This window comes from Anguilla anguilla, chromosome 11 (genome assembly GCF_013347855.1).
Source record: "Anguilla anguilla isolate fAngAng1 chromosome 11, fAngAng1.pri, whole genome shotgun sequence".
Taxonomy (NCBI): domain Eukaryota; kingdom Metazoa; phylum Chordata; class Actinopteri; order Anguilliformes; family Anguillidae; genus Anguilla; species Anguilla anguilla.
The window spans coordinates 17,581,610-17,594,965 of NC_049211.1; the positions used below are offsets into that span (position 1 = coordinate 17,581,610).

General features: G+C 48.0%; 1 protein-coding gene across 6 annotated transcripts in view; it reads right to left on the minus strand.

Annotated features, from left to right (window-relative positions):
* The window catches only part of tmcc1a (transmembrane and coiled-coil domain family 1a), a 63,474-nt gene that overhangs the window by 1,023 nt on the left and 49,095 nt on the right, over positions 1-13,356 (minus strand). For 4 of the 6 annotated variants that reach the window (XM_035381504.1, XM_035381503.1, XM_035381502.1 and 1 more), the window contains 2 exons: positions 3,985-4,919; positions 1,475-1,610 (listed from right to left, as the gene is read on the minus strand). In XM_035381504.1, coding sequence (XP_035237395.1) covers positions 1,475-1,610; positions 3,985-4,919 — 1,071 coding nt within the window. Of the gene's footprint in view, positions 1-1,474; positions 1,611-3,984; positions 4,920-6,079; positions 6,535-10,369; positions 10,487-13,356 lie in introns of those variants that run through there. The other 2 variants (XM_035381505.1, XM_035381507.1) reach the window with 2 other exon arrangements.

A 13,356-nucleotide genomic window follows, 5' to 3' on the forward strand; every position in this document is an offset into this window, starting at 1 on the left:
ATTTTTTAAATCAAGACAATTTGAGTGTGTAAGTCTGAGTTTGGCCACTGAGAGGCACATATCATCTTTGCTGGCAGTGCCAGGTACGGCAGGCCACAACCCACATTCTCTCCACTCCTCCCCCCTCTGTCCTTCTCTCTCTCACACACACACCACACATACATGCACATGTGCGCGTGTGCACACAAACACACAGATGCACACACACACACACATACAAGTGTATGCATACACACACACACACACACACACACACACACACACACACACACACACACACCCCCACAGAGCAGAGAAGAATCTCATGCTAGCGTCATCACTGCCAACATAAACCAGCGCTTTCAATGCTCTATTGTTTCTTTCCCATTCCTAGAGACAATAGTGCTTGTATTTGTTCTTTTCCTGCTCTACCCTGTCATCAAATGCCACAGAGACCAGGACAATTAACTGCACTGGTGCACTGCCAGGCCTTCTGGGTGTTCCGGTCATTCTTGTTCTACAGTTGATAACATTCAAACCAGCATTACATCATCCAAAAGCACACCTGTAGCTCCACCCACTGACACTGAGAGGTTGCAGGCAGCCCGCAGCTTTATGGCAGCTACTTTAGCACTTTATTACATTTGTGAATGCTGATAAACAGCGTGCTTGCTGATAATATAGACAAAAACAAGATTACTGTACGGGTAAAATACACCAAAATAACTGAGAGACCATAAAATGTCACTGCATTATAAAAGCCCACTCGGACTCTACCGGCCTAAAGTTTGTTTCCTATGCAGTCTGTTGTTCAAAACACATTTCTTTATTAATGGAGACTATGCACAGGCAAAACGTGATTATAAACTCCAGTCCAACCTGCTGTTATCCTCACCCTACTTTAATTCACTTCTTATTTCCTGCTGAACCAGTACTGCATGTAGGCTTCTGGGGAAACAAAACAGCTAGTAATGAGGAATTTGCTACATTAATTGAGATGCATGTGTCCAGGTCCAAACCGGCCCCACTGTGACATATTTGGGGTTCACGTGTTAAATAGGTCAACATAAAGGAAATATAATGAACATATGGACAACCCATTGTAGAGAGAGTATCATGGTACTACCACCAGCTCTGAGCAATAAGGAAATTATCAGCGCACTATGTGCTAGGGTACAGGGAGGTGTGATATGGCATGATCCCTTCTAGGTAATCATGACGAACAATAACAAGAAGCGGAGTCAAACAGGGCACCATAAACACAACTCAACAGTATTACCAGGATTAGCTGTTAGTATGATAAGGATAACATCTCAATAAGTAAAGCAGAGGAAGTAAAGCCAGTTTTCTTCCCTGCTGAAAACTTCCTGATCTGATGTGTTTGCAGGTAGAGGTCATACCTGCACGTGAGCTCGGACATTGGGAGGAAGTGTTCACCATTAGCACTGAACCCGAGAGTGGTAAATAAGGGCCGCTCTCTGCTCTGCCGCCTCACCTGGATGTCCCGCGCTCGCTCGTATGACTGGTAGGCGATCTTCTCCTCCATGCTGGCCAGCTCCTGCTTCAGGTTGAGGATCTCGTTCTGATGGAGCTCAGTCAGGTCATTCAGCTGTTCCTCCAGCCGCTCACACCTGCACACAGACACGGGTCAGAGTCAGCGGCAGCACAACTTTACCTGTACACTACACAGGCAGGCACGCACGCACGACCTGATCTAGCAAACCGTAATTAGGATTAGAGTCGAACAAACAGGCTCATCATTGGGATAGTATGTATCCCTTTGTCCCTGAAACTCTCCTACAGTCTCTAACCCCATACAACAGCACCAAGGCATTTGTGACAGACAGAAACCATGGGCAGTGATGACCAATCCCATGTGCGATAAACATACCACCAGCAGTGCAGACCAATCAGACTGGGACTACCCAGTTTCAAATGACTCATATAGGATGTGTGGCCACTACAATTAACCATTAGTTTACTGTTTAAAAATGTGACAATGGCAGATGGTCATTTCTTCTCATGTTGGATTTTGCTAACGGATAAAAAAAATACAGCAGTAGGCCTACACTGACGCATGCAGAAGGCTTTGGATTGAAATGGATCCTACCAACTCTCCCCCTGAGAGCTTTATCATCTCCTCACTGAATGGAAAGTCATAGTCCACCGCTCACGGTGTGCAGCACATCTGGAGGCTCGCATGCAATCAGTATCTGAGCAGATTAATCATCAACCAACAGCATCCATCATTCCACCTTCCATTAGCATGTTCTGGCCAATCCAGAGCATGTTCATGATTGCCTTACACCGTCAAGAGTGTTTGAGAGCTCCACCAGGTAATTATCCAGTTCCTTCCTCCTGGTCTTATGACAACAGACACTGGCAGAAATCTACATAGGTAAATGTTCCTTGACCCTGGACAAGAGTACAAATGTCCAAATACTGATTTAAGTGCATGCGTTGGTCATATATCTGTAGATTTTAATAGTATCATCTTTTTTACCACATAACAGAAATCTACACTGGAATCTTTGATAATAAAGGTATACAGTATATCTACCAACAGAAAAGGAAAAGAGAGATTTACAGAGAGGTTTACATTCTCTGACACTTTAATGCACCTACAAGAGTGTGAACCACAAGACTAACAGACATCTGAATAGGTATCAATACCCTCACACTGAGGAAAATGTGTGGACATACAAACAACCCAGCAATGACAGACATCTTCCCAGGTACCTACTGTACACACTGACGCTGTGACAAATTTAGCCAGAATGAACATCCATACTGCTACAGGACTGTAAGCTAAGTAGGGCATCTAGGCTATAGGCTACCATGATTCTGCTCAGACCATCCAAGCTGTCTTCCAGCTGAGCAACTAGTGAACATTCTTAACATTCACTCAGTAGAATGAAAGGCACTGAGCTTACTCTGATTTTTAAATGCCCTGTCTTACAGTCATGTTTCAGATAACAGATACATATTACTGATACTCACCAAAAGAAAATAACTCCCTAATTAACAAAGTGAAGAAAATGATTTCATTTTAATCAGCCGATGTTTTGTCATAACCATACAACTATAACAACCCACCATCTCTCCTGATAATATCACCTGAGTATGAAGCATACTAGGCATATCATCTTTTGTTGCAGACAATAATGGGAATGTTAAAACAGGCTGTTTTGCATGGTGTTAAGTTGATAACAATTCTTGTAATATTTTGAAATACTGCAATGACAATGTTCAATGGGGAGGAAGACCAATAGGACTGTGCAGAAGGTTGTGTGTGTGTGTGCCCGGGTGCCTCTTCACCATTCCATTAAAGCCACAGTGACTCACAGCAATGATGTCATTTCCTCTTGCAGGTGCACAGCTGTTTGTGCAACAGCAGCACTGGACCCTGCCCAGATGACTCTGTGTCTAACACAGCACACACTGTACAGCACAGCTCTTAGCAGAAACCTGCTAGCGTCACTCAACAGGGAGCCTCTCCATGTTCACTCAACAGGCAGAGACTGGTCTAAACACGTCCTGGTACAAACCACAACAGGACAACAAAGACTTTGAATTGCAGCCTCTTTTTTTGGATCAAACAGCTGATGAAACAGCAGAGTGAATGTAGCCTGGAGCCTCTACCTGTAGGCCATGTGTGCGTCTCCAGTGATCAAAACTGCTCAATGAGCAATCCCTGCTGCGTTAAAGTCACACTGCCCTCCCACACAGCCAGCATTCCCTGATGAGATGCTTTCAAAGAATACTAAAATGGAGATACACTATTTTCCTGAACTAAACTTTTTTCCATCAAATGCTCATTACAAATTCATTTTCAGCCCATTATACCGTAAATAAATACATACATTCTAGATCTATTCAAGCAAATATTAATATACTGCATAAATATCTCTCAGTCCAGTTGCTAATTACAACATGCAGTATTTGCCTACATGCCTTTGAGTAGAAAGGCAGACTGAGCCTGTGATGTTATTAGAGGAGAGTTACCTGTAGCGCTCTTCCTGCAGGGCCTCCATGATTAAGGTGTTGTCCTTCTGGTAGTGCGTCTTGAGGCTCTCAAACGACTCCTCCAGACGGCTCTGAGTGTCACGGATCTCCTGAATCTCGTGGAAGAGCGCGTCGAAACCTGAGCTCTGCGTGCTGTCCAGCGCGTTGGTCTTGGAGCTGGGGGGGCCCCCGGGGGCCCCGGTGGTGCTGTTGGCGCCGGCAGAGCCCGAGGTGGCGCTGGAGCAGTCGTCCTCGCTGCCGTACCTGGGGCTGGACTGCAGCTGGCCGCATCCGCCCAGCGGCCGGGAGCCGTCCTCGCCCTGCGACTCGTCCAGGGAGTCCTTCAGGCCCGAGATGTTGTCCGCGCTGCCGAACTTGTTCCGTATGAGCGAGGCGATCTCCCGCGGCTTGGACACCACCGCCCCGGCCGCCGAGTGCGTGGCCTGGGAGAAGCTGGAGAGGCCGCCCTTCACGCTGTCCACCACGCCCTCGCTGAAGCCCGTCACCTTTGCGCCCACGCCCTTCAGGCCCTGGTGCATGTCCCGGAAGACGTCCTTGGGCTGGCGCGGGATGCCGTTGTGCTCCACCTCCCTCAGCTTGCGGTGGTAGTGGTCCAGCTTCCTCTGCAGCTGCTGGATGGTCTGCGCAGACTTCTGGTTCTTCTTCTCGAAGACCTGCTTGATGCGGGCGCTCTGCTGCTTGTCGGCGTTGTTGGCCAGCTTCAGGTACTCGGCCACGTTGTCGTCGCGCGCCGTCTGCTCGATCTTGATCTGCTCGGTGAGCCGCAGGATCTTCTGCTGCAGATGTGTGATGGCCTGCTTGGTGCGCTGCGGGTCCGGCGTGCTGTCCACCACGTCCACCGCGTAGGAGCCATCAGCGCCGCAGGCTAGCGCGCTGGCCGGCTGCGCCAGGCCACTCACCTCCAGCCGCTCGATCTGAGGAGGGGGAGGAGAGACAGCGTGAGACTGGAAGAACACTCCGCGGGGCACCGCCCGCCATCCGCTGATGCGCGTAGCTGGACGAGACCTCGTCTAGCGTAGAATCCCCACTCGGTCAGATGATAGGCTTTCCGGTCAGCCTTTTTTGGGAAGCACGCTGTACGTTAAACCTCCACAAACATCATGTTAAAAAAAGTTAAACAGAATGAGACATTGTCATTCCCTGTTGTTCTGCTTGCATACATACATACAAATGCAGCTGCTGTCGATAAATGTTCTCGACCATTTAAGATTTTTTAGGTTTATTTGACAGCGACCATGCACAGCTATCGGAGTAATAAAAAGTTACTCTGTTGATTTAATAATCTGTAACTACTACAGTTAAAAAAAGCAGGCTAGAAAATGACCAAATGAGTCTGACATAGCGTTCATCATTAGGTCTGAAAACTGAACACTTTTTGTAGCTTTGCATAGCTCACTGCAGAAATATGCTCTCCAGATTTTTATAGCTGCTTTTAAGAAATGAATGTATTCGTTAATCATTTGTATTAAAAATATAATAATTAGACATTCCACTTAGAATAAATATCCAATTACGCAGGAGTTCCACTTTCGGAAGTTCATCCAGAAGAATTAGCCGCTGAATTGATTATTACAGTCGTGATCCGTTTAACTCTGAACAGACGAAAGATAACCTGCACGAGAATCCGAGCCAATCTTTGTAATCAATAACCTTTGACTGTGCCGTTTTTGACCCGTTAATGAATACCTTAAGTTAAGCAGCTAGTGGCGATATAAATGCGAATTAACATTCGTTAATTAGCCATCGGATTAGCAATCGTATGCCGTAACAGGGAAAACCCCGACATGTTAGCGAAAGATTCTCTAAAATAAAGTAAGCAAATACGGTAACAAGGTCCACAAACACTATAACTCAAAAACTTGTCGCGTGGAAAACTTATCACTATTATCAGTAAAAATAGGTTGTGGCTACGATTGGCCAACTAGCAAAACAGCAAAAGTCTGCCGACTCAGGAAGACGAATCGTTGCGTTTTTATTGAGTAGCCTGTCGTTACTGCAATCCACTAAATCAAAATTAATAATTGCACCTGCATCGGGAAAGTACAAAAACAAACGCAGAGAAGCACAGTCTCACCTTTCTCTTTTTTAGACGAAGCAACAGTTTCCAGTGCATTTTCCTATTCGGATGAAGAACATAACTACCGATCTCATTTAGAAACCCTCTTTTCCGATTTCCAAGCCACCGATGTGTCTTAGAAAAAGGAATTTGTTTTGAAAGCGGATACGAAACCGACAAACGCTCCGAAACGCGTCAGTTTCAACCAAATGAAGGCGGCGTTCCGAGAGCGCGAATGGCAATACCTGACCAATTCTGAGCGCACCAAGATTATATTGCCTCACCGACTGCAGGACAAAAGAGGGCGTTTGCGAGATCATATCACCCAATCTATTGTCAGCTAACTAATATGAACGAGTTTATGAGGTTGGTCTCACTGCTGGTCCAGTTCTGCCAGTTTCGCCTGGCCACTGGTAGGGGTTTCCCTTTATTACATCGTCATTCTCATTCCAAATTGGTATGCGATACCTTGTTTAAAATGATGAATAGTAACTTTTTCATTTAACACCGCGATGATATGCTGCACCACCAGCTAACAAAATCAGAACAAAAAATATTTTAACAGAAGGCAAAATCCTATGGAAGCAAAAAGTCGAAGTAGAAAATAAAAAAAAGATTTTCAATTTCTCATACAGCTCGTCACTGCACGAACTGTCTCATGAATGAAATATGGCACTGTTTTATGTCGAAAACGGCAACTAAACGGGGTATTCACTACCAGTTTCTTTCCACGAAAGATGAACCAAACTGCAATGAATGTAATGATATATACATGCAAGTTTTTTTTGTTCCCGGTACAGCTTTCAAATTCTACCAGCAATAAAACTACAACTGACCACCAACACCATCATACAGTGTTCAAACAGGAGTCACAACACATTTATAATGGACAAGCTTTGCAGCGATTTTCTAGCAATTTGTTGTAATTTTAATACAAAATGTACACGTCTTGCAATTTCAATATCAGAGGGTAATCGAGGTAATCAAGGTCTATTACCCTAACTGGCTTTCTGAATACGTCCATGCAGCTCATACTGCTTAGAGTTGATAAGGGGAGATAGCTTGCCATAATTTGAATTACCCACGTGTTTCATATGATACCATATGAGCCTTAAACGTGAGCCAGCTGTATATGGATAACATGTCATCTGAAAATGTTACTAAAGAGCATACACTAATACTAACATAAAACATTATATAAAAAAATATTAAACACAGCGCAGTACATCCATTTTAGGCAACCATTTTTGCCCAGTTTTGCGTTCACAGGCACAACTGCACACCACGTAAAAATGATCTGGCAGGTCAATGTATTCACACAAATCTGCTCTAATAAAGTGAATAAATTGCACACGGCAGCGAACGCAAGGTAGCACTGCAGTATAATGGTCATGGAACTGAATAAACAGACAGCGCATAGAAACTAGGCAAGCTGCTTTGGATTAGAGCGTAGGCTTAATGGCGGTAATGCAAATGTTGAATCAAGCAGAAGACTCGGAGGTTCCAGTTCAGTGACTGTCTCAAGTTAAAACTGGATTGCTTAAGAGTACATTTAGTTGAATGACCAGCTGTTTACTGTGAACTTGAGTACACTTCAATAGAGAGGGAAAGGCGAGTTTAATAAGGATGCAGTGAGAACATCACAATATTGCACAAAACATTGTTTCTATAAAACAACCATGCTTACACACAACTGTGCAAGACCTGCCATGTCAGTTGCCCGAATACCTTTAACGTCCTCATGTTACAGGGTGATGACTCACACACAGAGGCAACTGCCATACTGCCTGGCCTGCATTACTGAATGCTGACATCATACCCTCAGGTGCCTTAAGAAAGCTTCAGAGACCCTACCTTGTAGTGGCCCATTATATTGGTTAGCATGGTATAGCTTTTCCTAAGTTCAAGTCATACAACACTTAATCCATCCTAATAAACAGCGATAAACCTGAACATTCAAGAACAGGATTTTGAACAAATGAAACAAATCTCTACTGCCTCCATCTCCCTGGCCTCAGGCACACTGATGACTTTGCAAGGCTTCTGTAATCGACCTGCGATGAGACGGCTTAAGGCCACGAGTCCCGCTCTGGTGCTGCGAGCGGCAGCACAGTCACATGAGTCTGAGAGACAGAGGAGAGGCCTGGAGCTCACAGCCCAGAGCTCACAGCCCAGAGCTCACAGCCCGGAGCTCACAGCCCAGAGATCACAGCCCAGAGCTCACAGCCCAGAGCTCACAGCCCAGAGCTCACAGCCCAGAGCTCATAGCCCAGAGCTCACAGCCCAGAGCTCGCAGCCCAGAGCTCACAGCCCAGAGCTCACAGCCCAGAGCTCGCAGCCCAGAGCTCACAGCCCAGAGCTCACAGCCTGGAGCTCACAGCCCGAGGCTCGCAGCCTGGAGCTCACAGCCCAGAGCTCACAGCCCAGAGATCACAGCCCAAGTTCACAGCCCAGAGCTCACAGCCCAGAGCTCACAGCCTGGAGCTCACAGCCCGAGGCTCACAGCCTGGAGCTCACAGCCCAGAGCTCACAGCCCAGAGCTCACAGCCCAGAGCTCACAGCCCAGAGCTCACAGCCCGGAGATCACAGCCCAGAGCTCACAGCCCAGAGCTCACAGCCCAGAGCTCACAGCCCAGAGATCACAGCCCAGAGCTCACAGCCCAGAGCTCAGAGCTCACAGCCCGGAGATCACAGCCCGCTGCACTGATCAGCCGAGTGCGACCCAGGCAGTCTGCACCTCCGCTGGACTCCACCTCCCGCCTTCTCACGCCCACCCACACTAACTGACAACACACAATACTGCCCAGTCACAGCAAGCTGAGCTTGGGTGTTTGTATTTAAGAAAACCAATCCTGAGGAGCTTTGAAGAGGGAGGAAGAGAAAATGTAAATGCACAAAGCAAGTCCCAGAAGTCAACTTTTAAACGGATGCCTGAACGTGGTCTATAACCTGCATCGCTTCCTCCCAATATAGACCCATGTGATGAATATGCAAAATAGTTAGTTGTGAAAAAGCACAAATAGAACAGACAAGACCAAACCTAGACAGCAGAAAGTAGTTTACTTAAGGAAACAAAGTTTACACAGTTCACTCAGGGAAAGGCATGGGAGTGTTTGTTAAAGGCATGAATAAGTTCTTAATAACTCGAGCCTCTGAATATCTGAACCAGCGAGCTACTGCAGCAGTGAAGGCTAAATAGTTGTTTTTTTTTTGTTAAAAAAATAAAAATAAAAATAAAAATGAGCCCGAGGGTAGAGAGCTAACGTGTCAGGCACATGAATCAGGCAGTTGTACTTCCTGGTGAATCAGCTGACAGGATGTAGGGGGCTTGCTTCGTGGATAGAACAGGATGCAGTGTTCCAGCCAAAACGTAACAAAAAAATTCAGTGATCTTCACATCACAGATTAGGTCTGACATCCCACTACCAGGTGCAATGGTTGCAGGTAGAATGTATCTCTAATTCTGTGTGTACATGAAGCACATAAAAACACTTCCTTAGGAATGAAGCAATGGGCAGAAAATTATCTACCGATTTACTGGATGTGAAGAATGAAACAAGCTGAAAGCACAGGAGCTTCCGGCTGTCCACAGAGCTATAAAAACATGGTGAAAAGGGACCAAATAATACAATCCCAAAATGAGTTCCGGCACATCATGTACACAACAGCACAGAGCTGGCAGCTACACCTGACCTTGACAATGAACTGAACAGTTCTGTCAGACGGCATGTTTACATCCAAAACACCTCAAGACTTAAAGCTGGTATTGGCTAGTTAGACGGACACCCTCCAACCATCTGTTTACTCTAAAGCATCTGTGGACACTAAAACTAACATAAGAGCTGCGCTTGGGAGATGAGCTTTATTATCGACTAGGCAAAATAACACTTTTTACACCAGCAATTCAAATGGCGGGATAAACTGGCCCCTCCTTCAGAGAGGCTATGGTCCGTTCAGAACCTCGTTCGATTGTTATTCCAAGCTCTCATTTCTTAACTTCTCACTTTTGTGACTCTTATGATCTTAACATGAGCTTTTGCAGTATGTGTGCTGCCTAATCTGACTGAATAATACAGAGCAGCCATGCTGGTTCCACAGAGAATATTCAAACGTCTGATTCGTTGAGTACAAACATCTCATACAACCACAGCTACAGATTAGGAGAACGACAAACAAGCTATGCAGCCAGCAAGAGAATCAAGAAAGTTACCATCCTAGACGGGAGACTACTCACTCCCACTCCCACTCACTCTTCCTGCACACTTCCTTCTTTCCCTCTGTTCTCTCTCTCCGTCTTGCCGATCTCACCTGGCTGAGGCTCCACAGTGGCCGTCCGCAGCAGGAGCAGGTGTGGCACATAAACATTCCCGCTGCCGCCGCCAGCACTGACAGCACTGCATGGTCCTGGGCTCCCTAGCTCCACTCTAGTCTCGTTCAGCATGTGCACACACACACACACACACACACAGCACTGTATCTGTGTCAGCCTCACGCTACCTCTGGAGCTGCAGCCTCCAGGCAGGACGGCCTGCGCTCAGCGCTGCTGCGGCAGCAGATACAGAGCCCAGCGCCTCCCTGATGGATCACATCCCAGCCCAGCCCAGCACAGGCCAGCCCTCCCCGCTCAGCTCCCTCTCCCTCTGCTGCCAACCTGCAGCACAGCCACTGCAGAACAGGATCCATCACCCACAGACTCAGCATCAGCCAGCCTCTTAAAGGGCCTGCAGATGCAGGGCTGAGGACATGGCCTGGGCCCCCAGCACCCAGCTCGGTACCCAGCCCGGCACCCAGCCCAGCACCCAGCCCTGCACCCAGCCCTGCACCCAGCCCTGCACCCAGCCCGGCACCCAGCCCTGCACCCAGCCCTGCACCCAGCCCTGCACCCAGCCCTGCACCCAGCCCGGCACCCAGCCCGGCACCCAGCCCGGCACCCAGCCCAGCACCCAGCCCGGCACCCAGCCCTGCACCCAGCCCAGCACCCAGCCCTGCACCCAGCCCTTCTCCTCTGCAGCTCAGCGCTGCACTTGCCTGACTCTGCTCCTCAGCTGTGCTCATAGCTGTGAGGAGCTCAGCGTAGCCCCGCAGAATCAGAATCGCCGCAGACCGCAGCTACAGCATCTCTCGCCTAGTCAGCGGCGCAAACTCTCCTGCCATTCAGGCGTGAGACACGGCTTTCTCCCAGTGACTCACAGAGCAGGAGCGGATCAGATTAATGGCGGGACCGAGAGGAGAGGGGCCTGTGGATTTAGGGGCAGGGCTAGGGCTAAGGCTAAGGCGCATTACTCCGCTCGGCCTTCATGTGAACAGGCCCTTGTTTTGCTGGTGGTGAGGTAACCGGCTTTCCTCACATCACAGACGATGCCCTTTGGGCAGAAAAACAGCCGTTGCACAACACATGTAAAACAGGCCCAGGGTTACATGTGCCGAAACGCTGGGCACAGGACAGGCCTCCTCCGATTAGCTCCAATCCCTACAGTAAGAGCACGGCGGATGGGAACAGGAGACTGGATTCTGCACTTTCATGTAAGTGTTCTCTGAAAACGGCCAATTATTACTCTATATATAACATACAGTGTCTACGTTTAAGGCAACAATTATCATGGAAGACTGATACCTGCACTGATTTTGCTCTGAGAATCTAAAAATCACAACGTCAAATGTGGCCTTGTCAAACGTAACACCAGGAAACATCTGTATGCAAGGAAACACAGGCAGGTAGGTCTGCAATTTACATTTTAATTAACATTTGAATAAATAGTCCTGTCTGAGAGCCTCCATGGCAAGACAAATAAAACGAGAGAAAAATGACGGAATCCAGGCAAACCCGGTAGCACCCAGATCAATAAGAACCCTGCAATATAAAATGTCCCCCGAGCGGTCTGTTTGACCGGTGCAGACTGACAGGAAGTGAGCAGGACACGGTGTGCGTGCTTTAATTGAGGCTGGAGACTCTCTCTAGCCCCAGAAGGGCCCTCCTCTCAGCTCCGAGTGTCATTTCCCCTCCTGCCTGAACTAACGGAGGCCCGAGCCAAATTAAGCCGGCCCTAATATTTGCACAAAAGGCCACTTTCTAAATGGAAATCCCTTTTTGTTTTTTGTTTTTTAAGTGGAGGAAATCTGGCAACAATGGCCTCCATTCAGCATTTATGGACAATTACATAACTGTGCGTGGCACTGGGCATGCAGCTATGCGCGCTCACACTCCAGGCCAAACTCTCTCCCCACAGGAGTTGGCCAGAAAGGCTTTTTTTTTTTTTTTCCTTTTCTCAAAGGAGAACTCACACAGGCATTAAAAAGCGGGCCCCTCTTAAAGCAAACACTACAACACAACACAGAAACACGAACCTTTTCACTGCCTTGCCATTCAAACGCTCGCAATGCTAAAACTCGCACTTTGAGCCGTGACATGTCTCAAAAAGCCCATCCAGACTCAGATCCATCAGAAGTCACAAGATTTTTGACCCCTTTTCACAGTTCAGCGGTTTCTAAGCTGTATCCCTTTCACCTCTTTCCTGAGGCCGCATGCAACAATGGACTTCATCATTTGTCATGACTTCACTTCTTTCGAAAATAGCTAGTTCTGCAGATCCTGCTGAAATAACAATCACTGCTTTTCCTGTTTTGCCACAATGCCTAACATCACGACAGATTGAAAAGAGGAAATCCTCGCTACCCATTTAGGAAATAATCATGAAGTCAAAGTGAAACGTGAGATAATAAAACTCCACACTGGCACAAAGTTACCATTGTTTCAGGTATTTCAACAGACCCCAGTAACCGCACATTCATTACACATTCAGCAGAGTAACAGATATCACACACCTCACAGCAGGAAGCCCCCACGCAATTCATCCCCACCGCACTGTACCGCAGAGCTGTGAAACACACAGACCCTCGACCCACGCGCTCGCAGCGCTACTCATCACTCACAGCGCTACTCATCACTCGCAGCGCTACTCATCACTCACAGCGCTACTCATCACTCACAGCGCTACTCATCACTCACAGCGCTACTCATCACTCACAGCGCCGTGTCTGAGAGGCTGAGAGGAACAGTCAGCAGTTACCAGGCTGAGAATGACCTCCATGGGCAGGTCCTTCCGCTACAGCGCGGTGTGGCGCCGGGGCCCGGCGGAGGGGTTCACGGGGGGAGCGCGCAGGGGCTGGGGGGGGGGGGGGGGGGGGGAGGCCGTCCGGAGGAGCGCTGCGGTACTGGGGGCCTCCCGGCATCGTCGCCCTGAGCCAGCAGCTCTCTGCGCCGCCTCCAGAGCCCCCTCAGAGCACCCGGCCCGCTG